The sequence below is a fragment of the Balaenoptera ricei genome, chromosome 15 (genome assembly GCF_028023285.1).
Source record: "Balaenoptera ricei isolate mBalRic1 chromosome 15, mBalRic1.hap2, whole genome shotgun sequence".
NCBI lineage: Eukaryota > Metazoa > Chordata > Mammalia > Artiodactyla > Balaenopteridae > Balaenoptera > Balaenoptera ricei.
Genome location: NC_082653.1, coordinates 50480 through 75244, shown reverse-complemented (window position 1 = coordinate 75244; position 24765 = coordinate 50480). Strand labels below are relative to the sequence as shown.

General features: G+C 47.2%; 1 protein-coding gene across 4 annotated transcripts; it reads left to right on the top strand.

Annotated features, from left to right (window-relative positions):
• Positions 1 to 1997: 1997 nt before the first annotated feature.
• On the top strand, positions 1998 to 20589 carry PCMTD2 (protein-L-isoaspartate (D-aspartate) O-methyltransferase domain containing 2). 4 transcript variants are annotated; one of them, XM_059895773.1, is made up of 6 exons: positions 1998 to 2134; positions 6795 to 7130; positions 11617 to 11719; positions 13090 to 13261; positions 15020 to 15143; positions 17788 to 20589. In XM_059895773.1, the coding sequence occupies exons 2-6, from the start codon at positions 6824 to 6826 to the stop codon at positions 18165 to 18167; spliced, it is 1086 nt and encodes a 361-aa protein (XP_059751756.1). In that variant the 5' UTR covers positions 1998 to 2134; positions 6795 to 6823; the 3' UTR covers positions 18168 to 20589. The 4 variants fall into 4 exon arrangements, with proteins under 4 accessions (XP_059751756.1, XP_059751759.1, XP_059751758.1 ...); XM_059895776.1 differs by lacking the exon at positions 17788 to 20589 and adding an exon at positions 15819 to 16326; XM_059895775.1 differs by lacking the exon at positions 17788 to 20589 and adding an exon at positions 15727 to 16326.
• The last annotated feature ends 4176 nt before the right edge of the window (positions 20590 to 24765 follow it).

Here is a 24765-nt window from a genome sequence, read left to right as displayed (position 1 = left end):
GTTAAAATGGTAAATTTTATGTTATCTATATATTACCACACACAAAAAAAAACCTTAAAAAAAAAGGGCTACCTGAACAAAGGGAAGTCCTAGTACTGTTCTTTGAAGATGACAACACAACCCCGCATGTGGCTCCAGCCTCGGGTATGCTCCTGCCTCAGGCCTATGCATGACCACCCCTGTGCCTGGGGACCCCTCCTCCAGATACATCAACCATGAGTGGCACACAAATCACCCAACCCAAGCCTACATCTTTCCCAATACCTGTTAGAGACACCCCACAGCTCCCCATGGTGTGCCCCCCACTCCCTGGGACAAGGAATAATCCCAGCTCACCCAACTACAGTGTGTCTGGTGGCCTTGGCAGGGCACGGACATCTCTTTTACAGACGGATGAATTCTGCATGGGCTGGATGCAGTCAGGAAGCAGGGGTATCTAAATGAGTGACACCTGTGAGGGCAGAGGCAGGCTCAGCTGTGCTCACGGAGGAGCAGGCCTCATTGCTGGGGGCTGGGAGAGGGCACGCTGGTGGCAGAGACCTGGTTTTGGCCTCTGCCTGGACACAATTATGACGTGGCCTTTGTCACAGTGCAGCTCTTCTGCCAGATGTCTGTGTCCAGCAGGACAACCACGGGACCACCTTGCTGCGAGCCCAGGCCAACTCCCATCGTCAGGGCTGCTCTTCTCCTTCTTGGAGAGCACGCTAATGTCTACTCCAAGGAAATAATCTCTGTAAAGTGCTTAGCATGATGCTCTACAAAGACCAATACTGATGGTATGTTGTCTATTATTTATATTAGGAAGACCACTCGGCAGAGCAGAGGGAGGGGTGGTGAGATGCGAGGCTACAGCCTGGCCCCACAGAGATGAGGGAAGCAAGGCCAAGGCAGGGTGGGGTGGATGGAGGGCGTATCCCCTCACAGCAGGGAGAGGGTCAAGGATGGCTCCAGGGCCTCTGTAATTTGAAACAGTCACAGACTATCACAGGCAATCACGTAGGAAGGGCTCTGAGAGCCAGTGTGACCGTCACTAGGTTGGCGGCATCCACAGGGCCACTGATTCGGGGCTGTGGACCACCAAGAGAAGCAAGCCTTCCCTGGAACATGGAAAGTGGTGAAATCTCTGCCCCCAAGTGGAGCTCAAGTCTGGGGAGGAATGTGGGGGCAGGAGGGACCCAGGCAGCAATGCTTGCAGCTGATAAATATAAGGGGTTCCTTATAGGACTGTGTCTAAAGAAAGGGTTCTGCTGCTCAAGACTCAGTTGGAAAACCTATGTGAGGTTTGGGCAGATTTCACAAAGTTCACTGGGTAGGCCGGGCAGGTGGCCCACAAGGGATGTGTGGCATCAGGGGGCAGGAGGCCCCCCGCGTCGGTGGGTGGCTGGGGAAGTAACACCGAGGATCTGCCAGTGGACCAGGACGCAGGGGCAGGCCACTTCTGAGACGCAGAATGATCCTGACTGATGCCCCGACAACTCTCACAGGAAGGGCTGACCAGGATGCGGCGTGGGAGGCGGCAGTGAAGCCAGGGAGGGTGGGCGTGCAAGTCGGGGCTGCGTGGACCCCTCGCAGGGGTGGGCATGCTCCTGCCCACTTCAGCTCTCCCTGGCCTGAAGCCACTGGACCCTCTCTTGGCACAGCTGGATCCTTCCTGTCCTGCAGATCTTCGCTTGCATGTCCCTTCCGTGTCACCCAAGCCACCGCAGCCACCGCCGCCGCCAGTTGCTGTCTATCCCCTGTGTTTTCATTTCTTCCTCACCGGTCGGTCCCCTCCTGGAACGTCACTTCCAAGGAGTGAGCCCTGCCTGTCGTGGTCACAGCTGAGTCCCGGCTCGCGGTGGGGCGCGGAAGAGACAACGCTCACCTGCGGATGCCCTTTGACTTCCGCCTCCCAGCGGAGCGCATGGCCGGCCGGGAAGTCTGGATGGGGCCCACCGCTGCGCCGTTGCCCCTTTAAGCGCTGGACCCGGGCGCACGCGCAGTAGGGCGTTCGGGCGCGCAGACGCAGTGGGGCGGTGGATGTTTACGGCGGCGGAGGTCGGGGCTGCGTAGTGGGAGGCGGACTGGCGAGGGGCGCCAGAAGAACTGCAGGTGCGGCCCAGCGGCCGATCCCGCGGGCCCGCCGAGCCAGGAGGTACTGAGCCGCCGCCGCCGCCCTCGGCCCGGCCTGCAGCGGGGGATGGGGGGCGGTGCGGCCCCTCGGCGCCCTCCCCCTCTCTCCCTCCTCTCCACCCCTCCCCTTCCCCTGGTCCCGGGCTCCCGGACCCTCCCCCGGGGCCGCCCTCTCCGGTCCGCGTCTTCCTGTCCTCTTCCGCTGCCCCCTCGTTCCCCGCCCCCAAGCATAAACACCCCTCCGCGTCCCAGGCGTCTCCCGTCCCCCCTCCCCCCTCCCCGGGTGTCCGCCCGCCTGCGTTCCGGGGGTTCCCGAGGTCTCTCCCGGTGCGCATTGCTTACACCCCTTGGATTGACTTAACTCTCCAGACGCGTAGCTTGTCCCTGACTTACTAAGTAGGAAACATTTGCAATTAGCACGGCAAGTGGAGAGTTACCAAGGTTTGAAACAGGTTGTACCTTTTCAGAAGGTGACAGAGTCTGTTAAGGAAGTATTGGCCCTTCAAGCCTTGGGGACTTAGCTTCAGGCAAGACCTGAAAGAGGTCTTCGGTTGGGAAAGGAGAGCTCGCCGGGCTTTGGTGCGTGTGTTTTGTTTGTGTTTGCGAGGGCCTGTGTCTCCCAAGTTGATGTTTGCACATCAGAGAAGTCCTTTATCTCCCCCCTTTGCTCATGTGTCTGTCAGCGTTTTCTTCGTTCTTTTTGGCCAAGGAGGGGCTGAAGTAAACAACTGCATTCTCAGTGTTGGGTAGACCGGCAGGTTCCTATATAAACAAGTCCGAACTTGTGGCTCTGCTTGGGGGAAATAGAGCCATACGCTAGGGTGGGAGGGGCCCTTGGAGATGGTGGGTTTCGGCTCCTGAGACCAGCGCCTGGGCCCCCTCCCTGCTTGTACTTGGCACGGGACGTCCCTGGCGGGGAGAGGCTCCTCGTTCTGACAACGTGTCAGTATTTTCAGTTCCAGTTTTAGAAAGCTTTTTCTTCTGTGTTCAGTAGAAATTATCTCCATCCAACACGTGTTCCACTGGTCTGGCTTTTATCAGGCTCATGTATAGTGTGTATATGGCAGCCTTTCAAGTATTTGGGGAAAAAAAAAATCCCTCTGCATTCCTTGTAAGAGTCTTGGTTTTCAAAATGAAAAAAGTCTCCATTTCTTCCATTATTCCTGCGGCAGGAGGTGTGGTTTTGGTTCCTTCTCCCCAGCCCATCTTCCAGCTGAATTACTTTGTCCATGTTGCCCTTAATAAGTAGCCTGATAAACCCAGCGTCGACTTGAATCTTGGCCCCGGATATCAGCGCTGCATGCTGTGTTCACCTGGCCGCTGTCACGGCCTCCTCGATTGTCAGTCTGAGACCTTCCGATGCCGGCTCCTGCTCAGCCGTCTCCTCCCTGTGCCCTTACGGCTGGTTTTGGAAGAAGCAGCGTTAGAGTAAGGCGTTCTTGTTGGGTGGTGCCCAGTTACTGCGGAGCGGTGAATTCAGGGTCGCAGAGGATAATCGAGTGCAGCATCCGAAAAATGACTTGCCATTACTTTGAAAAATTGAATTTGAGTGGCTTGTAGGTCCAGATTTGGTTTGGCAAGGACATCTCTTGACCTGTTGGTGGTGTTTTCGGTGGCGTTAGGACTGGTCACATTGATGGTCAGTAATAAGCAGTGATTGTTTCCAGTGTGAGTGAGTGTTAGATCGCCAGGGAAAGTTAATAATAAATATCAGATCCCACAGGTTATCACGTGCAGCCTACCAGTGGCAGCAGATAGGGTTACCACATAGTTATTTAGTCTGTCATTTTGGATAGAGATTACCAGTGTGTTCACTGGTAAAGAATTTTGCTCCCTTGAGAATTTTTTAAGGCTGTGCTTGGTGTGGGGTAAAGAACATAGGCCCGGGGCTGAACGGCACACACTGGTGTGTGACCATGAGCAAAATAACTTCTCAGTCCCAATACGCCTAATAATGTCGTAAAGCCAAAATGAGGTCGTGACTGGCAGGTGGTGCCTGTAAAAAGGTTGTAGTTAGTTGCTAGTTTTACTAAAAAGCTAGCCTTTGCACGTGGAATAAACTTTCAGAGTGAGGCAAAGTTGAAAATAAGGGGTAAATACCTAGTAGACAATGAAACATACCCAACATATACTTCGTGTTTGTTTTCTGAGGGTAGAACATTATACTCTGCGGGCTTCTGGGTGAAGAGGTGGCTTTCAGATCCGCCCTGGAGGATGTGTGGGTGCCAGACATTTCCCTAAAGCAGGCAAACATGACTCAACTTTTAACTAGTGACCCAAATTTTAAGATGACTGTCCAAGACTAGGGGTATAGGCTTTAGCCTCAGAACTAAGTGGCTCATCCAGGATTAAACTTGACCTCATTAGCACTCTATCCCATCTGGCTAAGTTAACTGGCCGTGGGCTGTAACCAGCAAGGGCTCTGAAACCATTTAAAATGGGGTGAGAATCTAATAATTGGAAGATCCCAGTGATTTGGAAGTCTATTATTCAGCTCTAAAATCTTTATTTTATTTTATATATTTTTAATTTTTGTAATTAAATAAATTTTTTTATTTTTGGCTGTGTTGGGTCTTCGTTGCTGAGCGTGGGCTTTCTCTAGTTGTGGCGAGTGGGGGCCACTCTTTGTTGTGGTGCACGGGCTTCTCATTGTGGTGGCTTCTCTTGTTGTGGGGCATGGACCCTAGGGCGCGTGGGCTTCAGTAGTTGCAGCACATGGGCTCAGTAGTTGTGGCGCATGGGCTCGGTAGTTGCTTAGTTGCTCTGTGTCATGTGGGATCTTCCCAGCTCAGGGCTCGAACCCACGTCCCCTGCGTTGGCAGGCAGATTCTTAATCACTGCACCACCAGGGAAGTCTTCAGCTCTAAAATCTTGACGATGAAGATGGACTGTTCCCGCCATAAAATAGAAGAGTGTTTGTATTAAAAGTCCCACCTTTCACACATTTTGTGTCCTTGTGAGAACCTGAAGATTAGTCTGTGTGGTCGGTGGCTTTCATTCCTGGGGAAATCTCTCCCACCGCAATTGCCAGTTTTGTGTGTGGGATGTGTGTGTTTGGAACTCTTAGTTGTGGCATGTGGACTCTTAGTTGCGGGATGTATGTGGGATCCAGTTCCCCGACCAGGGATCAAACCCGGGCCCCCTGCGTTGGGAGCGCAGAGTCTTACCCGCTGGACCACCGAGAAGTCAGTGCTGTTTTCTTTTTTTCCCAGCGATTTATATCAAATGTTTTGTAAACATTACCATTTTATTTGAAGTAGAAGTCCCTAGGGTAAGTGTAAAATTGGAGTTGTTTAGGAAGAGTAGAACCTCTACAGGTGGAGAAGCGTTTTCCCTGTGAACTAGAGGAGGGCCCGTTGTGCTTCGGTAGCTGGCTCAGAGGGGAGCGCGTGCTGTTACTTTGTCCTCTTGAAGGCAGTCGGGAGGGGAGCAGAGTGCACTTTCCATTGTTGACGAGCTGGGGAGGCTGTGTGGTAGGTATTGGTACCTCGGAGGGGCTGAGGGAATTCTAGTAGCAGCTCCTCTTGCTCCTGAGCTGTAGCCTCGAGGCGGATGCTGTGTTTGTTACCGTGAGGTGTTTGTCACGATATGTTTCGTGGGGAAGAGGGTTTTGTGGATGTTGTTTTTGCCTGAAATTTGTACATCAGAACGTTCAAATCAGAGAGTGAATGGATCGCTTGACTTGATGTTTATGGGTATGTGGGAAGTGGAGTTGCTAGATAAAATATAAGACAGCAGTTAAATTTGAATTTCAAATGAACAATGAATAACTTTTTACTGTTTGTTGACCTGAATTAAAAAAATTTTTTTTTTGCTTTTGAAGATTTACGTACAAAAAAAAGGATCTACAGCACTTGAAATATTCAAAGAGGTTGATATTAGAATGATTTTGTAGTAGACATATCTGCTCTCTTTTTATGTTTACATTCAATGATTTTTCCATATGTGGATATATACCTGTTAAGATAGATACATATTCGGGATTTCCCTGGTGGTCCAGTGGTAAAGAATCCGCCTTAACAATGCAAGGGACGCAGGTTTGATCCCTGGTCGGGGAACTAAGATCCCACATGCAGCGGGGCAACTAAGCCCGGCACCATAACCACTGAGCTCGTGTGCCTCAACTAGAGAGCCTGAGTGCTGCAAACTACAGAGCCCACGTGCCCGGGAGCCTGCGCGCCACAACTAGAGAGAGAAAACCCACATGCCACAACTAGAGAGAAGCCCGTGTGCCACAATGAAAGAGCCCGCATGCCGCAACTAAGACCCGACCAAAAAAAAAAAAAAAAAATCTTAAAAAAAAAAGAGATAGATGTATATTCAAGATGATTTTAATTCTAAATGCTTGACTTTCTAGAATGATGACTTGTAGTAAAGTTTTGAATTCATACTTTAATGATGTTTTTAAGTCGTCAACTATGTTTTAGGTACTGCATGCTCATTTGTATTCAGTCGATATTATAAATTACAGACTTACTTTTGGATGGATATGATTAAATTTCAAATTTAACTTTGTTTTGAATCTGGCACTCTTGGGAGTGGGGGAGGTAGGGTGGGGTGTTGACTAAATATAGTCCATCTGTATTACTTTCAGAATTCAGAATCTGAAATTGGTATCTGTTTAGAACTTTTATTGCTCTGCTCTAACCTTTAGTATGAACTGCTCTCTTAAACATTTTAAGACGGCAGCTTTCCGCAGGTGACCCCGAAGATGGGCGGCGCCGTGAGTGCCGGTGAAGACAACGACGAGCTGATAGACAACCTGAAGGAGGCGCAGTACATCCGCTCCGAGCTGGTGGAGCGGGCCTTCCGGGCCGTGGACCGTGCGGACTATTACCTCGAGGAGTTCAAAGAGAACGCGTACAAAGACTTGGCGTGGAAGCACGGTAACATCCACCTCTCCGCCCCGTGCATCTACTCGGAGGTGATGGAGGCCCTGGACCTGCAGCCTGGCCTCTCCTTCCTGAACCTGGGCAGTGGCACTGGCTACCTCAGCTCCATGGTGGGGCTCATCCTCGGTGAGTCTGGCTCCGTCCCGCGTGTGGGAGGGAGAGCCTGCCGGCAGCGTGTCCTTTTGTGGGGACCGAGTCGTAACTGCGCTCGGCCTTCCCGGCCGTCGTGTCCACACGGTGCCTGGGTGGGGGGTGATGGTATCAATGGAGAAATCCCCATAAGGAGCAGAAGGGCCCTCCTGCCGCTTTCCTGTCCCCCCAGCTGCACCCCCAACATCTGGTCGGCACACCCTCCTTCTGGACAACGGAGGACCTAGAGGTTGTGTAAATCTGGACCTTATGGTCATTTCTCGATTGATACAGTCACTCGGCCTGCCCTGTCATGGTCTCTGAGCTGGGAATAGTTAACTTTAAAGTCCCCTGGAAGTTAAAGTTCTTCCAAGCAGTTTTTGTTTTTGTTGTTTTAATACTAAAAAAGTTAATACTTGTAAGTTGTTTATTTTTAAATATATTCCAGGGATGGGAAGGATTTCACAAGTTATCTCATTGGAAGCCATTTAGCCTGTTTCCCCAGGTTTGCTAAATATCAAAGCTTTCGGCTTTAAGTATCTTAACATCGTTACCAGGTCCGTGTAAGATTCCGAATATTGGCGATTTCAAGTAATAACGGCTTTAAAGTCATGTTTAAATCATTAGCGGTCCATCACAACATTGTTTCTTTGTGGTTGTTACAGGCACTTAAGAAAATCTTAGCAGCAACAGTTGCTTTTTGTGGATATGGAATGAAACTTTTGGTTTCTTTATAAGTTCATATACTTTTAGAATTTGCTGAAGTTTTGAGATTCTCATCATCTGACTTTAGGCTATAAATTGCTACCCTCAGATTATTAAATGTGAAGGTTTTTTTTTTTCTTTTTTTTTTAAGCTAAATGCTTTTTGAACTTACCTTGTCTTGGATTGAAACTGCTTTGCAAAGGGAGCCCGGGTTATTCATCATTCTGGAATTAGTGAATTGTAATTCCCTCTGCTGGAGCTGAAAAATTGGAGGGGCTAAGGATAAGGTGGTCAGGTTATCAAACTGATTAGATTAGAAATGCTACTGAAAAGAAATGAAATGCTCAGGAAAAGATGACTTAAGTAAACCTCAGCTGACCTGCTGCACTTGATGTTGTGTAGAAGTTATAAAGAAATGACTTACAATTGATGTTGTTGTTTGTCTTTTCTGAGTCCCCTCCTTCTTGGGAATTTCACTAGATACTAGGGGAGGAGAGTTCTGAAGGAAGGAAAGCTGTGTTTTCGGCTGCAGTGGACACTGCATGCTGCTTTTATGTATTTGAAGGAGGTAACTTGAGAGGTTGCGTTCACGGGTAGACATCTTGGATCTGCAGGGAGAACGCTGCGTGCACTGGACCGTGTTCGCTGTCTGGAAGCTGTGTGTCCCGGGCCTCCCTGTCTGGTTCATTCCGCCGTGACGGTGCTTCGTGCAGATCACTGCAGAGGTGAAACCTTGCTGGCCTCCCAGTGCCTGCAGACGTGAGGCTTGAAGTGTTTCATCCGACTTAGGGGTTCTTATTCTCTGACCGCAGCCTTTGTGCCCGGCTCTGAACCGTGCCCCCTTTCTGCCACATGCCTGTGCTCATTCAGTGGCTCCACCCCTTCGCCGAGGGCGCTCCCTTCTGGAGGTTCCAGTTGGCGGTGGGGAGGATGCAGCACTTGTCAGCTTAACCTGAAAGTGTCGTGTGATGTCGTGTGATGCTCTGCTTGGGGGGCCTTGTGGGACTAGTTTCAGGCTTGTGTCTTTGGTGCCACCATCCTGATCGCCCCTGCCCCCTGTACTCCCTCCCCTTTTAGTTTTCTTCTTATTGGGGTGGGTCAGGGGATATGTGTTTTTACTCTGGGGTGGAGCTTCTTGGGAATAGGAAGTGTGTCCTCAATAAGTGTCTAACAAAGGTGAGGGGCTAATGAGAACATGATGAGTGGGGAAAAAAGGCAAGTTTTCTTGGTCTCTGGCAAGTGACCAAGAGAGCAGTGGGGATGGAAACGGAATGATGTGGATGTGATATAAACACTGGAAATGTGACTTCTCAAGTAGGCTGTGTTTTTTTTTTTTATAAGTATGTTTATTCTTTTTTTATGATATATTTTTAATTTATTTTATTTATTTATTTTTGGCTGCGTTGGGTCTTGCCGTGCACGGGCTTTCTCTAGTTGCGGCGAGCGAGGGCTACTCTTTGTTGCGGTGTGCAGACTTCTCATTGCGGTGGCTTCTCTTGTTGCAGAGCACGGGCTCTAGGTGAGTGGACTTCAGTAGGTGTGGCACGTGGGCTAAGTAGTTGTGGCTCGCGAGCTCTAGAGCGCAGGCTCAGTAGTTGTGGTGCACGGGCTTAGTTGCTCTGCGGTATGTGGGATCTTCCCGGACCAGGGCTCGAACCCGTGTCACCTGCATTGGCAGGCGGATTCCTAACCACTGAGCCACCAAGGACGCCCGTAGGCTGTGTTTTGATGAGAGAATGTTTTAGCAGCAGCTCTGTACGTGACAGGTGTCGAGAAAGGAGAGCGCATGAGTCATCCAGCAGAGGCAGGGAGGCCTGGGCCTGGGGCCAGGCTGCTGCACCAGGAAGGGGCCAGATGAACCAAGTGGCAGAATGCAAAGCTGTGGGTGCACAGATGGTTGCATTTACCAGTATTTCTGTTGGACTGTAGGGTTGAATGCTGCACTATGACTTTATATGTGTGTCTTTTATTTTTTTTATAAGATTTTTTTGATGTGGACCATTTTTAAAGTCTTTATTGAACTTGTTACAGAATTGCTTCTATGTTTTGGTTTCTTGGCCACGAGGCGTGTGGGATCTTAGCTCCCCAACTAGGGATTGAACCCTCACCCCCTGCATTGGAAGGCGAAGTCTTAACCACTGGACCGCCAGGGAAGTCCCTGTATGTCTTTTAAATAAAGCCCTATGTGCCCTGTTCATTTTCCCATGCAGATTTTTTTAAATTGAGGTATAACTTACCCGTAGTAAAGTAACAAGTGTGAAGCGTGGAACTTGGTGAGTTTTTACATCCACCTCCATGTAAGCACCACCCAGAACAAGATGCAGAGTAGAGTCTGTGCCCCAGAGGTTCTCATGGCCACCGCCCCATAGCAGGACCCCACCCCTCCAGAAGGGGGAGGATGGCCACCTCCATCACACAGATGAGCGTTACCTGTTTTTTGACCTTCATACAAATGTTTTTATTTTAATTTAATTCAATTTAATTTATTTTATTTTTTAATTTCTTTTTTGCATTTTTTTTAAAAAATTTATTTTTGGCTGCATTGGGTCTTCGCCCCTGCGCGAGGGCCCTCTCCAGCTGAGGTGGCCTGTCCTGCTGCGGGGCACGGGCTCTAGGCACGCGGGCCCCAGCAGTTGCGACATGCGGGCTCAGCACCCGTGGCTCGCGGGCTCCAGAGCACAGGCTCAGCAGCTGTGGCGCACGGGCCCAGCTGCTCTGCAGCATGTGGGATCCTCCCGGATCAGGGCTCGAACCCGTGTCCCCTGCACTGGCAGGCGGACTCCCAACCACTGCGCCACCAGGGAAGCCCTATTTTTATTTTTTATTTTTTTAAAGTTTTTGGCTGCAATGGGTCTTCGTTGCTGCACGTGGCTTTCTCTAGTTGTGGCGAGCGGGGGCTGCACTTCATTGGGGTGCGTGGGTTTCTCATTTCGGTGGCTTCTCTTGTTGCGGAGCACGGGCTCTGTGCACGCGGGCTCAGTAGTTGTGGCTCGTGGGCTCTAGAGCGCAGGCTCAGTAGTTGTGGCGCACAGGCTTAGTTGCTCCGCGACACGTGGGGTCTTCCCAGACCAGGGCTCAAACCCGTGTTGCCTGCGTTGGCAGGTGGATTCTTAACCACTGCGCCACCAGGGAAGTCCGACCTTCATACCAATGGATTCTTACAACACAGAGATTTAATGAAGCTGTTTGTGTCAATAGTTCTCACCGAGATTTAACCCAGAGGCATCTGTATGTGGGGGAAGCACTTTCATCAAGTGGGCTCCTCACTTTTCTCACAGCTTTATTTCCAGTTACTGATACATTTCTTTTGATTAAAAAAAGTTTCATTTTGATTTTGGAATTATAGTTTTATTTTGATGATGATTAAAACCTATTTTGTGAAATTAAACACCACATTTGAGTGTTTGGGGAGACCTTTGATGGAAAACAGGCCTGTGTCCACTTTCATTTGCAAATACATGTTTCTTCTTTAATTCATTAGTGGCACTTTGAACTCTTGGTTACAGGCCTTGGCTTTTTCACATTTTCAAATGATTCCTTAGAAGTTTGAGGACAGGGAGGTCCAGGCTTTAGGAAGCTGTGAGAAAGGGTATTGATGATGTGGTGAGCAGAGGCCAGCCTGCATATTTAAATATTGGGTTGGGTGATTTAGGCCCAATAACGTGTATTTCTGTAATTATACATGCCAAATCAAATGTGTTGTAGTCTATGAAACAGAAATAAAGAGTAGGGGTTCTCGCCCTAATTCTACATGTTTCCTTATCCTGAAACCTTTTAGGTCCTTTTGGTGTGAACCACGGGGTGGAACTCCATTCAGATGTGACAGAATACGCGAAGCAGAAGCTGGACTTTTTCATCAGGACAAGTGACAGCTTCGACAAGTAAGATCAAATCTGTCCGTGGTTCTGGGTGTCAGTTATAACTTAAACTTTGGATTAAAAGGAAAGAAATCAGTTTATTACTGTTCGTGTTCCAGGAAACATGATTAAACTGTGGCAGGAGAGTCAGGGATATGTGTGTATCTGTTCTAATTATTCTTAAAATATTTTGTGTTTTTAAGGGCCTTAAGTTTTTTATTTATTCATTAATTTTTATTTTTTTACAAATTTATTTATTTATTTATGGCTGCATTGGGCCTTCGTTGCTGTGCGCGGGCTTTCTCTAGTTGCGGCGAGCAGGGGCTACTCTTCGTTGCGGTGCACGGGCTTCTCATTGTGGTGGCTTCCCTTGTGGAGCACGGGCTCTAGGCGCACGGCTTCAGAAGGTGTGGCACGTGGGCTCAGAAGTTGTGGCACGCGGGCTCATTAGTTGTGGCTCACGGGCTTTAGAGCGCAGGCTCAGTAGTTGTGGTGCACGGGCTTAGTTGCTCCGCGGCATGTGGGATCTTCCCAGACCAGGGCTCGAACCCATGTCCCCTGCATTGGCAGACGGATTCTTAACCACTGTGCCACCAGGGAAGTCCAAGTTTTTTAATTATGATACCTGAAGGTAATTTCTCACCAGTATAAGAGAACAAATAGAATGTTCATTTTTCCCAATTTTTGTGTTTCCAATAGAGACAACATTTTATCACCTACTTGTTTGTAAAATGGAATTGTTGCATTTGTCTTTATCTTTTTATTTTAAATTTATTTATTTTGGCTGTGCAGGCTTTCTAGTTGCAGCATGCGGGCTTCTCTAGTTGTGGTGCATGGGCTTAGTTGCGGTATGTGGGACCTTAGTTCCCTGACCAGGGATCAAACCCGGGTCCCCTGCGTTGGGAGCACGGAATCTTAACCACTGGACCACCAGGGAAGTCCCACATTTGTCTTTAAATGGCACCATGTAGCTAGCTCTTGCATTTTAAAACAAAGCATTAAAGTTCTTATTTTAAGGATTAAAATTTTTAGAAAAACCAAATATAATTTTCCCTCTTTTTACTCGGTTAGTAGATCTTGAATGAGATAATAAAGATGTAAGATAATAAAATAAGATAATAAAAATAGCAAATAGTGATGCTTGGAGCTTGGGTAATTTAAGCTTGGATTGCGCTTATGATATTGACTTTCATAATATTTTGTTTCGAATTTCTAGGGTTCTGATTATTACTAGCATAATTCTTTCTGAAGCCTGACGTCCAGCTTCTGCCTCTAATTTTGCTGTGTTGCTGTGGGATTGTGTAATGAAAACATACCCGTGTTTAGCGTAGATGTACCATGTAGACTTGTTATAACGTGATATATTGAGTTGTGGAAAACATTTTTTGCTTCAGGTTTGACTTCTGTGAACCCTGCTTCGTTACCGGCAATTGCCTGGAGCTTTCTCCAGCTTGTTCTCAGTATGACCGGGTGTACTGCGGGGCAGGCGTGCAGAAAGAGCACGAGGAGTACATGAAGAGCCTCCTCAAAGTCGGGGGCGTCCTGGTCATGCCGCTGGAAGAGAAGGTCAGGTCCCCTCGTAACCGACGGTTTTGCACACTTAACTGTCTGCCAAGGTCGGTTCCGGGGAGTTGACATGCACTTTCCTTCGTAACTCTTGTAACAATGCCCTCCATTCCACGGATGAGGAGACAGGCCGTAGAGGCGGCCAAGGTGGGGCAGGTCCTGACTTGGGCGGGCACCCCAGAGCCTGCGCTGGAAGGCTGACCTGCCTCCCTCTCTCTCCTCCTCCTCTTTTCTGTCCTCTCCCCCTCCTCCCCCCGCCCACCCTTAGCTATTCTTTTATGCTTTTTCTAGTATTAGAGTTACTGTACACATAAAAAAAAATATTAGAGTAATTCTATTTTGGTAGCTAGTCTAATTGTTAAATTCCATGGTGGTGGGTACTTTACAGAATCCCTTGCTTAGTGGGAATCTTGTCCAAGTCTACTTGGCTATGCATGTTTCTGTATGTTTTAGATACTGTGTTTCATTGGGAAAACCAGATTGTAATAAATGAGCAACCTCTCCGTCACAAACAACTAGGAAAAACAGAAATGATAAATGTTAGGAGATGGTGCATTTTGGTGAAATTTTCTTCAGTCTTAAAATATTAGCATTAAATTCATTTTGTGTGAAAAGTAATTATTTATTTTAGAAAATCCGGAAGATACAAACATTAAGAAAAACTGTTCCCAGTCCCTGATGACTGTTAGCCTGTGATTCTTGTAGCCCTCTCCTCTTAGTTTGTATCCTTTCAAAAAGGTTATTGTACACTAAGGTGTTTTACTTAACAGAGTTTGTGAATATAATTTTAAGTTACTTAGTATTCCACACCATCATTTTTTAGTGCTTATGTGGTAGCCGGTTGAACCATTGACCAGTTAATTACCTGGCTCCTATAATCAGACATTAGGTTGTATGTCGTTTTTATTGTTACTTACTGTTATGTAAAGACTGTAGTGAATGTCCTTAATAAAAAAAAAAAAAAGAAAATATTCTTCAGTATTTCAGTTTGTATCTGCAAAAGATAAGGGCTGTGTGTTTTTAAACTTCATAACGAAACCATTATCAACCTAAAAATATTAATAGTAATTCCTTAATATCTTGAAATGTCCAGCTAGTGTTCAGGTTTTCCTGATTGTCTCAAAATCAGATTGAACAGCTTATTTGAATGAGGCTCCATTTAGGGCTGTGCACTGCACTTGGTGGATTATCTCTTCAGGGTTGTTAATCTCTTAAGTTTTCCTTCTTTCTTGCAATTTATTTGTTGAAGAAATCAGGGCATTTGCCTTAGAGAGGTTCCTGCTGCTGTTCAGTGGGGGCAAGATGGTCTTTTTCCGGTTCCCACCCTCCAGAAACCACAGCCCAGGACTCAGTCCAGGCTGAAGCATCGCAGCTGGTTGTGTGGGTCTCTAACGACTTGTACTTGAGAATCGCCCCATCTCCTTACGTTTCCCCCGCCCCACTGACTTTTTTTGTAGAGTCCAAGAAAGTTGTCTCATCAGAATCCCCACATTCCTTCTCTGATTGTTTCCTCTTGTTACCCGTTAACTTCTTTCCCTATCATATATATTTTCTGTACTAGAAGCTTGAGTATATTTGCAAGAATATCATTAAGTTATGTGTAATTCTTGTCACATCGCATTAGAGGCCCATATTGTCAGGTTCTTTTCATTATTAGTGTCTGTGTTTTTTTAGGTTGTATATAGGAATGATTATATTTAAACAGATACTACCAGTAGTCACATCTTTTGAATGTTCTCGTTTTTGTCTTTGGGATAGTTGACTAAGATAACTCGCACTGGCCCTTCTGCTTGGGAAACCAAAAAGATTCTGGCTGTTTCTTTTGCGCCACTGATCCAGCCCTGCCACTCAGAGTCGGGAAAATCAAGACTTGTCCAGTTACGTAAGTATGAAGATTCTTACTTACTTTTTAGATCTTTTTACTCTCGTTAGAATTTGAAGAGAAATAAAATAAGAAACCTTTTAATGTTAAAGAACACTTTTCCACCCATTGAAGCCTTTAAAGTTTTACAAGTGATTTTTAAAAAAAATCACTCAAAAAATTATAGTCTACTTTTAGCCTCTTTTGGGTTATTTTAGGATGTTTGTGCTTGATATTCAAGGACGAAAAGGACCCTAGAAAGAAAGAAAAGGGAAGAGAAGCCGGAGCAGAGGCGCGTTGGCCGTGAGCTGGCGTCCCGGGTGCGCGGGGCACGTGCGCCGGGGACGTCCAGGGTTAGGCTTAGGGTCAGCAGCCTTTGGCTGCTCTGTGTTATTTGAAGCCACGGGATGGATGTCAAACCAAGGATTAATAGGCATAAGCGGAGAGGAGCTCGCCAGAGGGGGGGGTCGTGGGAGCATGAGGTGGGCAGGTGGGTTAGACCCGAGTTTATCATGTAGGCGGTAGAGTCTGTCCCATGTTTTAAATAGAAGATGTGGGGACTTCCCTGGTGGCTCAGTGGTTAAGAATCCACCTGCCAACGCAGGGGACACGGGTTCGAGCCCTGGCCCGGGAAGATCCCACATGCCGCGGAGCAACTAAGCCCGTGCGCCGCAACTACTTGAGCCTGCACTCTAGGACCCGCGAGCCACAACTACTGAAGCCCGCGCGCCTAGAGCCCGTGCTCTGTAATAAGAGAAGACACTGCAATGAGAAGCCCGCTGCACCGCAACGAAGAGTAGCCTCCGCTCGCCGCAACTAGAGAAAACCCGCGCGCAGCAACGAAGACCCAACGCAGCCAAAAAATAAAAAACAAAAAACCCCCCAAAAAACTCTAAATAGAAGATGTGGCACCTCTGTATTCTGGATTCCCTGGTGGTCAGGGGAGGATGAATTTGTCAAATGTGTGCTCCCTGAAAATTCCACTGGAATGGGTAGGCAGGCACTGCCCGCGGGCGGGGAGGGCACTGCCTTCCAGAGCCCCTGCAGAGTTTCCGAAGGTGAGGTCACAGGTGGGATCTACGACAAGTGTCTTGATCATGCCTGGGTGAGAACCTTGAAGACGTGGAGGGTACCCTGAGATGTGGGTTTTGAGGCCAGGGCTTCAAAGCAGACGTGGCACAATAAACAATTTCGATGCTATTTAGGGCTCCTGAAGTGAACTTGTAATTTTGTCTCCCGGACCAGAGGTTCTTAGACGAGTAGAGTCATGTTGATGAGGGCAGTGCACGTCGAGGCCCTGAGCATGTGGCCGTGTGCTGCACAGGGGATGGGGTTGGCTCTCGGATGGACGGGCGAGCGACCAGACTGCAGGCAGGAGGTGGTCAGGAGGCCGCTGGGATCTTCCAGGCAAGAGACAAAGACTGAAGCTAAGACGCTGGGCTCTACAGTGGCAGGGGCTTCGGAGGCAAGTAGGGCCTTTCTGAGGAAGGATGTGGGCCTGAGGTGGCTGGCATGTTATAGAGGCGGGTCTGCAGGAGGCTCTGACCCCAGCAGCACTGGATTAGAACCTGGGGAGCCTTTGGCTGCTCTGTGTTATTTGAAGCCACGGATGGATGTCAAACCAAGGATTAATAGGCCTAAGCAGAGAGGAGCTCGCCAGGCTGGGTGGAAGAGGAAGAGGCAGCGGGGAGACTTGGGCCAGGGGATGAGGTGGCCCCCACCGATGGCACCTCGGGGTGAGCCGGAGAGGCCAGAGCTGGCCGTGGGAGGTCTGAGAAGGCATCCTGGGGGCACCAGCAAGTGGTCGCCGTGGTGGGGGCGTGAGGAGCGGGTGAGTGCAGGGCCCCGTGTCCTGACAGAGGCGGGGAGGGTGCTGCGAGCCTGGGGCGCCTTCAGGGCGCGGGGCGCTGAGCAGATTCTGCTCAGGCCTCTGTGACGCTGGTAAGAGACGCGGGCAGCAGAGGAGCCCTCCGTATAGTTCGGGTTGTTGTTTTTTGGAGAAGTTAGGTTCGGGGGGTGAAGAGTGATGCTGACTTGCAGGGTAACATGTTTAAACACATGACGCCTGATGACTCTCTTCCCCTCGGAAAAGCCCTGATGTTGCCACGTGCGCATTGCCTGCACATTTGCCTGAATTGAGCTTTAATGGCCAGATTTTATTTTTCCTTGATGTGCTTCGGGATTTTTGTTCTTAAAAATGTTTTGGAACTGCTTTTTCTCTACTTTAATAAAAAAGGAACAAATTCTTAAATTTCTGAAATACTGTGAAAATATTAAAACAGATAAAAGAATTGTAGAGCCATGTGGTCACTGTATTTCTAGTGGATGAGACAATGCATCACTGAACACGGCAAATAGGGAAATGAAGCCGGTTGTCAAAGAACCAAACGCTGTAACCCTGGTTCTTATTCTTCCATTGATTGATTAGCCAAGCAGTACTGCTTCCTTTTCTTATCTGATTTAAAGGTCAGCGCATTTGAAAATATCTTTTGAAAAATACCATATGAATGCAAATTAGAGTATAATTAACATTTGCCTCCAACACTGTCCTATTCCTGTAATGCGTTTGTAAATACGCCAGTGAATGAAAATGTGGTGGGAATTTTCTCAGGCGTCTAGACCTTGTGTCACGGGGGTGAGGCTGACGGTCTCGCTCTCTGCACAGCACCCCTGGCGGTTCGCAGCCTCCAGGACCTGGCGCGCATTGCCATCCGGGGCGCCATTAAGAAGGTCATCCACCAGGAAGCTGTGACCAGAAACGGGAACGGACTGAAGAACACTGCCAGGTTTAAACGAAGGAGAGTTCGCCGCCGCCGAATGGAAACGATTGTCTTTTTGGACAAAGAGGTGTTTGCCAGTCGGATCTCCAACCCCTCTGATGACACCAGCTGCGGAGACCTGGAAGAGGAGCGGCGGGGAGAAGAGGCGACGACCCCGCCGGACACCAGGCCGGAGCCCCCGGTGAACTTCCTGCGTGAGAAGGTCCTGAGCCTCCCTCTGCCAGATCCCCTGAAGTACTACCTGCTTTATTACAGAGAAAAGTAAGCCTGTGGTCCAGGCGGGAGGCCAAGCCTTCCTGGAGGGCCGCCCGCAGCAGCTGCACTGCAGGAGGAAGGGGCTCCCGCTCTGCATCTCGTCTTCTCGTCTGTCCTTGACTGTCCTGTGGAGCTTTCATCCAGCGGTCTGATTTCTGTAAACACAGTCTGACAAACATAAGGTGCAAGGGAGAACGTTGTCTCAAAAGGGCGAGTGTCTCCTGGAGGAGGGGTTGACTTCACACTCTCGGGAAATGCTGAGGTCTGCACGTGGAGGTGGCCTGGAGACCGTTTCTTACACAAGGCACACATGTCTGCATCAGAAAGGAAAACTGAAGTTGAAATTAACCTGTGTTTCTTATAAAAGGTGAGACAAAAAGCACAAGTTGGTAAGTGTATAGAATCTTTTCTGAGTGGGACATGCCTATGTGCAAGTTTGAATTTTACGGTTTCCACCTCTTAATTACTGGCACTGAGTAATTAAAAGATTTATTAAAAGATTAATTAAAAAGATTTACCTAAATCTTTTAGTTATCTGGAACGTGGATACTTGATTGAAAAGCCCTCTCTTATTTTAAGTAAATTAATTACATCTTACGTGAGTTGTCAATTGTAATTTTAAAAAAGAAAAATTGTGATGGGGAGAGGAATGAACGTATCAAATTGCCAGATGTCTTTGTGGAATTGCAAAAGAATTCCAAGGAATTTTTTTCTGACACCTTTTGTTACCTTTAAAAGAACCAACATTGAGTAATCCCCTCAAAGAAAGTCCTGAAGAATGAAACAAGTGTTGTGTGTTAAGTAATGAGCTACATTACTTTTGCCCCAGAGACAGAGAGTACTGTTGACTCAACTTTAAATACAGTCATGTGTCTAAGGCTCAGTCCTCCGAGCAGGTGGGAAGTACTGGCTGCAGGAAATGGATTGGGGACGATGTAGACGGCCTGTGGGTTGGTTTTTTTTTTTTTTTTTTTTTTTCAGTTGGCTATTTTTCTGTAATCACATTACAGTACTGATTGATAGATTTTATCTTTTATAATTCTGGAGAAAAATATTTGTTAGTTTTGTAATTTTTCCTAAGAACAAACGTGTGTTTAGTACATTGCATTTGAACAGTTGCGCTCAGAGTGGCTTGTGGAATCCGTCTTCTCCAGCGCTGTGTGTGGAGAGCTTCCCCCTCTTATCAAGTCATGGGTCTAGAAGAAGAGGCCGTCCTTTCAGTTAGGTGGCAGGACGTTTACAAGCGACACTGCTTCTTCCAAAACATTGGCTCTTTTCAGACTTTTCAGTTTTAACCAAAGGCTAGTATAAAATGTTAACACTAAACCCCAAATCAGAGTGCAGATGGAGGATTAATCATCCAGATTTTATGATTAATTTTATCTCTTAGCCTCTCAGGTGTTGCTGGATTTCAATGTCTTTGTGGTTTTACCAGCTTCGCTGAGTTCTGGTTATTTTGTTTTGCCATTTATGCTTTTTTTAAGTAACTGAATCATTTTATCACAGAATACTGTGTGCACACATAGCTGGGAAAGCGTGTATATTGCCCTAAATTGGTACAGTTAAGCTATTGTAAAGAAGGGTTTCTTCATAGTTGTGTTTACCTGCCTTTAACTGAAAGTCAAGCCTCATTCTCTCAGAGAGAAAAGTATGAGTCACGTTTACTTGCTAAGACTTCAGTTTGCAGATCTTGTTGACGTTATTCTAATTGATTTGTAGAGACCTCTGCAACGTGTGGACATTTTTGGACATGATATCTGAAATATTTTTTATTAGGTGGCTTGACTAAATTTTTTTCTGTAATTGTATATGGATTTCCTTTTTTTTCAACCACATTTGCCTTTATGCTAGCTTGTAAAAACTCTTTACAACGCATAAGACATGTTTTCCCCTATATATGTTAAACCTTTCCTAACATTTTGTATTTACATGTTGGTTTGTGACTTTTAAACCAGAATTTGGTTACAAAGTATATATATAGATATTGAATATAATATATGTGAAATAATTTGGTATTGATCTATCTAATAAACATAAAGGAGAATCATCAGTGAGTTTCCCTGTGTGTCAGCATCTTTCTCCAGAGTCAGTCTGAGACACTACTTTCTGTTTTCAGACAGATGAATTGTATATATATAGTCTGTGTTGTCTGCAAGCTCTATATTGTAAACCACATTCTAGACAATGGCTGACTTTTATGTTTTGATTAGTCTGTATTTTTATATGTGACTTTCGACTTGAAAGTAGTACAGCCATAGACGTGCAAAACAAATAACACATTTATAAATATTAAGTATATAATGTAGAAATCAGCTGTGCATTTAAAAATATTTTTGCCCATCTGGAACTTTCAGGGGATTAATGCAAGAAATATGAAACAAAGGTTTTAATGAACTGATATACAAAAGATACCAATAAAGGTAGTTAAGACACTTTAGCCTTCTTGGCATTGCTTCTGTTTCCTGTGTGGAATTAAAATTCTTGGCTACATTTTTTTTCCAAAAATTAGAATCATGTGCTTTCTTTCACTCTTTGTATTATTGCTGAATTCTGTACCATTCTGGCACACCTAGGGGAGGCATGATATGTGATTAAACACAGGAAGTTGGAATAGACAAAGTCTGGTTACATGAGAGCATAGGCGTCTGGAGAGAGTCTGGTTAGTTTTTTGGCACGATTTCCCCATGTCGTGAAAATGTTAAATAAAAGATATTGGGTAATGGCATCATATCTTGTGGGGCAGCAGTGGGCGAGGATGAGGGTTCAGGGTTGGCGTTGGGGTCAGGCCAGGGCCAGGGTCAGGATTTAGTGTCAGGGTCAGAGGGTCGTGGTCCAGACTTAAAAGTACTGAGGTGCTGTTGTAAATGAGCTTTTCTTTTCTTTTTCATTTAAAATCCCAGTTTTTCCTAAACACCGTTGCTGATTGTTTTAATCCACCCGGGCTGCTGTAACAAAACACCAGTTGGGTATTTTAGGTGGCTTGTAAACAATAAACGTGTATTTCTCACAGTTCTGGAGGCTGGAAGTCTGAGATCAGGGTACCAGCACGGTTGGGTGAGGGTGCCCTTACTGGTGGCAGAGTATATTACAGACAGCCCATGCTGCTTTTACTTCAACAGGCCGTTTTTCTGTAAGCACATTAGAGCACAGTTTGGGGTGGTGAGGGCAAAGCCAGGAGGCCGCTGCAGTCAGTAGCCCTGAGGGAGTGGTGGGGGAGGCATGTGGCGGGCTCTGCGGGGATGGTTGTCTTCCCACGGCGAGCGCAGAGCCCTTGTTTGCTGGACTTTGTCACATGGTTAATCCTAACTGTCTCTGGGAGTTACTTCAGCAGGACGTGTTTTATAGAAGCTTCCCTGCCTTAAGGCTTAGGGACTCACGGTGTTTGGAACCAGGCTCGTTTGTCATGCAGCAAGCCAAATGCTTAGATGCCGACGTTGCAAGGCGGCCAAGTGATGACATCAAATCCACCTCCCCAGAGGCAAGGGGCTTGAGATACTTACAGGATAAGGAAGCAAGGCGGTCTTAGGTGTGGGGAAAGGAGATTGGAGGTAGGGAAGAGGTGAGGCATGAGTGTATCTGAGTTACATGCTTCTTCATGCGACTTCAAGGGATTGGAGTAGGGTTCAAATTTTTAGTCTGTTCTGATACGAGCCTATAGTTAAGAGTTAAAGGTGGTGTAGGATCATGGTCAGGTCAGAGGTTAGGGTTAGGGAGTAGTGTATGGTTCAGAGTTAGAGGGTCAGGATTAAGGATTGAAATTCAGGCTCAGGGACTTACCTGGTGGCACAGTGGTTGAGGATCCGCTTGCCAACGCAGGGGACACGGGTTCGAGCCCTGGTCTGGGAAGATCCCACATGCTGCGGAGCAACAAAACCCGTGCGCCTCAACTACTGAGCCTGTGCTCTAGAGCCCACGAGCCACAACTACTGAGCCCATGCGCTGCAACTACTGAAGCCTGCGTGCTCCAGGGCCCACGTGTCACAACTACTAAGCCTGCATGCTGCAACTACTGAAGTCCGCGCGCCTGGAGGCCATGCTCCGCAACGAGAGAAGCCACTGCGATGAAAGCCTGCACACCACAACGAAGAGCAGCCCCCGCGCGCTGCAACTAGAGAAAGCCCGCGTGCAGCAATGCAGACCCAACACAGTCAGAAATAATAAAAAAATAAAAGACTTGTACATTTCATTAAAAAAAGTTCAGGCTCAGTGCTCAGGGTGAGAAGATAGGGTCAGGGTCAGGGTTAGAGGCTTAGGGACAGTATTAGAAGGTCCATTAAGAGGTTGAGGTTTTGAGGGATCGGAGTTAAAGGATCTAGGTTAGAGGTTCAGGGTTAGAGGGTTAGCTTAGCTGTAGGTTGGCTCCTCTGCACCTGGAGATACGGGACCCAGGGAGTGGGGACCAGGCAGTACAACTGCAGTGGGGCTGCATTTGCTGGCTCATCCCCACCAGGTGTCTCTCAGCGCCAGGAGTGTCCAGCCTTAGGGCCCTAGCCAGCTCTGGGTCTACATCATGTGACTCCAGGTTGGGTCACTGCTGCTGAAAGAATTTACTAAGAATTTCTCTCTCTCTCTCTTTGTAATTTATCATTTTTATATAGTGGATTATAGCTGATTTACAATGCTGTGTCCCTTTCTGGTGTACATCCACTTGATTCACATAAAGAGAAACATCTACATATTTTTTTCCATACTCTTAGCAGTCTTATGTATTCTCTTCCGGAGATTTCAATGTGTTGAGTTCTATGTGCTATACACTAGGTCCTTGTCGATTACCTATATTGTCTATGAAGGGTATGTATGCTAATTTCAACCTCCTGGTCTATGCCTCCCTCCACCCCACCTTTCCCCTTTTGTAGCCACAGTTGTGTTTTCTAAATGTGTGTCGCTGTTTGTGTTTTGTAAGTTTGTTTATTTGTATCCATGTTTAGATGCCACCTATAAGTTAGGGTTAGGGTTAGGGATAGGGTTGTTAGGGTTAGGGTTTTAGGGTTGTTAGGGTTAGGGTGATTAGGGTTAGGGTTCTTAGGTTTAGGGTTTAGGGTTAGGGTCAGGGTCAGGGTCAGGGTCAGGGTCCCATGTGTAGGGTGTGCTGAGTCTAGTCCTTTGAGCTTTAGAGTAAGACTTGTTGACTGCCTATTTGGTCTATGGAATGGTATCTGTGCTCATTTCAAACTCTTGGTTTATGTCTCACCTCAACCGACCTTTGCACTCTAGCAGTCATAAGTGTGTTTTCTAAATGTGTGATTCTGTGTTTCTTTTGACATTTAGTTCGTGTATAGTAATTTTGATATTCCACGTATAACTGATATCTGAGGATAAGTCTCTTTTTTCTGTCTGACTTATGTCACCTTGAATGATCGTACCTAAGTATACCCGAGTTGTTGCAACTGGCCTCATTTCATTGATTTAATGGCTGAGTAATATTCCGTTGCACATAAGTATCACATGTTCTTTATCAATGTTTTCCTTCCAAGGAGATTTCGGTTGTATCCAAGTCGAGGCTCTTGGAAACAGACCAGCACTAAACGCTGTGGTGCCTGTGTCCTGTCGAGTTTTGGTTTTCCCAAGATAGATGCCCACGAGTGGAAGTGCCGTATGCTCTGTAGCTTTGTTTCTTAGATGTTTTGGGAAACAAACTACACTTCTCCAGAGTGCCTTTGGCAATTTACCTTCCCACAATCAACGTAAAAAGGCTCCCTTTTCTCCATGCCGTATCCTTCACTTCTGGTTTTTACACTTTGTGAGGATGGCCCTTCGGACTGATGTGAAGTGATACCTCCTTGTAGCGTTGATTTGCATTGTGCGCCTGCTTGGTTTGCCAAAAAGGGCGTATGCGTTTTTCCTGAATATATTCAGAAAAAACGCATTCGCCCTTTTTGGCCAACAGCATCGTTGAAGAAGTTCTGCCCCTTTCCATGTGCTTTCGAGGCGAGACCAATCTCCCTCTTGAAATTCCGTTCCTGCAATTCTGCCTTGCTTTCAAGTCCTCTTTCGTGACTTACCTCAAGGCATTTTTCCACGTTAGGTATGATTTACAATCCTGCACGACTGTGAATTGCAGTGCCCCTGAGCTCCACTTTTCAACTTGTTTCTTTGGGCACTGGCCACCATACAGCAGGATTGCTTCAAGCCCTATTCTAGTTCCGAAGGCTGGCTGAGCCTTTGGTCAATTCCTCTTCCTCACTGGAAATTCGAGTGGCAGGTGCCTCTCCAAACACCTAGGCGTTTCTCTCATTCTTCCCCTCCTTCCAGTTCATCCTGCGGACAAATTCCAAAGTGTGCGAAACAGGATGTTGATGGTGTTGACTTCCCCTAGTGGGGAGATTGTTAGGAAAGAGGCTGGAGGGGGGAACCCGGGCACCAGGAGATGGGGAGATGAGGTGCCTTTTCCAAACTCTTCCCGATGCGATGGTGTACCATCGTCAGGGTGTCCCATGCATATTTTAGCTGTACGAAGGGTCCCCTGCACTTGGAGATTTGGGATCCATGGAATGGGGACCAGGAAGTATTACTCTAAAGGGGCTACATTTGCAGACTCATCCTCACCATGCCTCTCCGCCCCACAAGTGTCCAGCCTTAGGGCCCATGCAGCTGTGGGTCTAGATGTG

Excerpts from the sequence above, each read along its gene's own strand:
- PCMTD2 (XM_059895773.1), top strand. The coding sequence starts at position 6,824 with ATGGGCGGCGCCGTGAGTGCCGGTGAAGACAACGACGAGCTGATAGAC. Across the intron at positions 7,131-11,616 it reads CATGGTGGGGCTCATCCTCG|GTCCTTTTGGTGTGAACCAC; the intron begins GTGAGTCTGGCT and ends GAAACCTTTTAG. Across the intron at positions 15,144-17,787 it reads ATCAAGACTTGTCCAGTTAC|CACCCCTGGCGGTTCGCAGC; the intron begins GTAAGTATGAAG and ends CTCTCTGCACAG.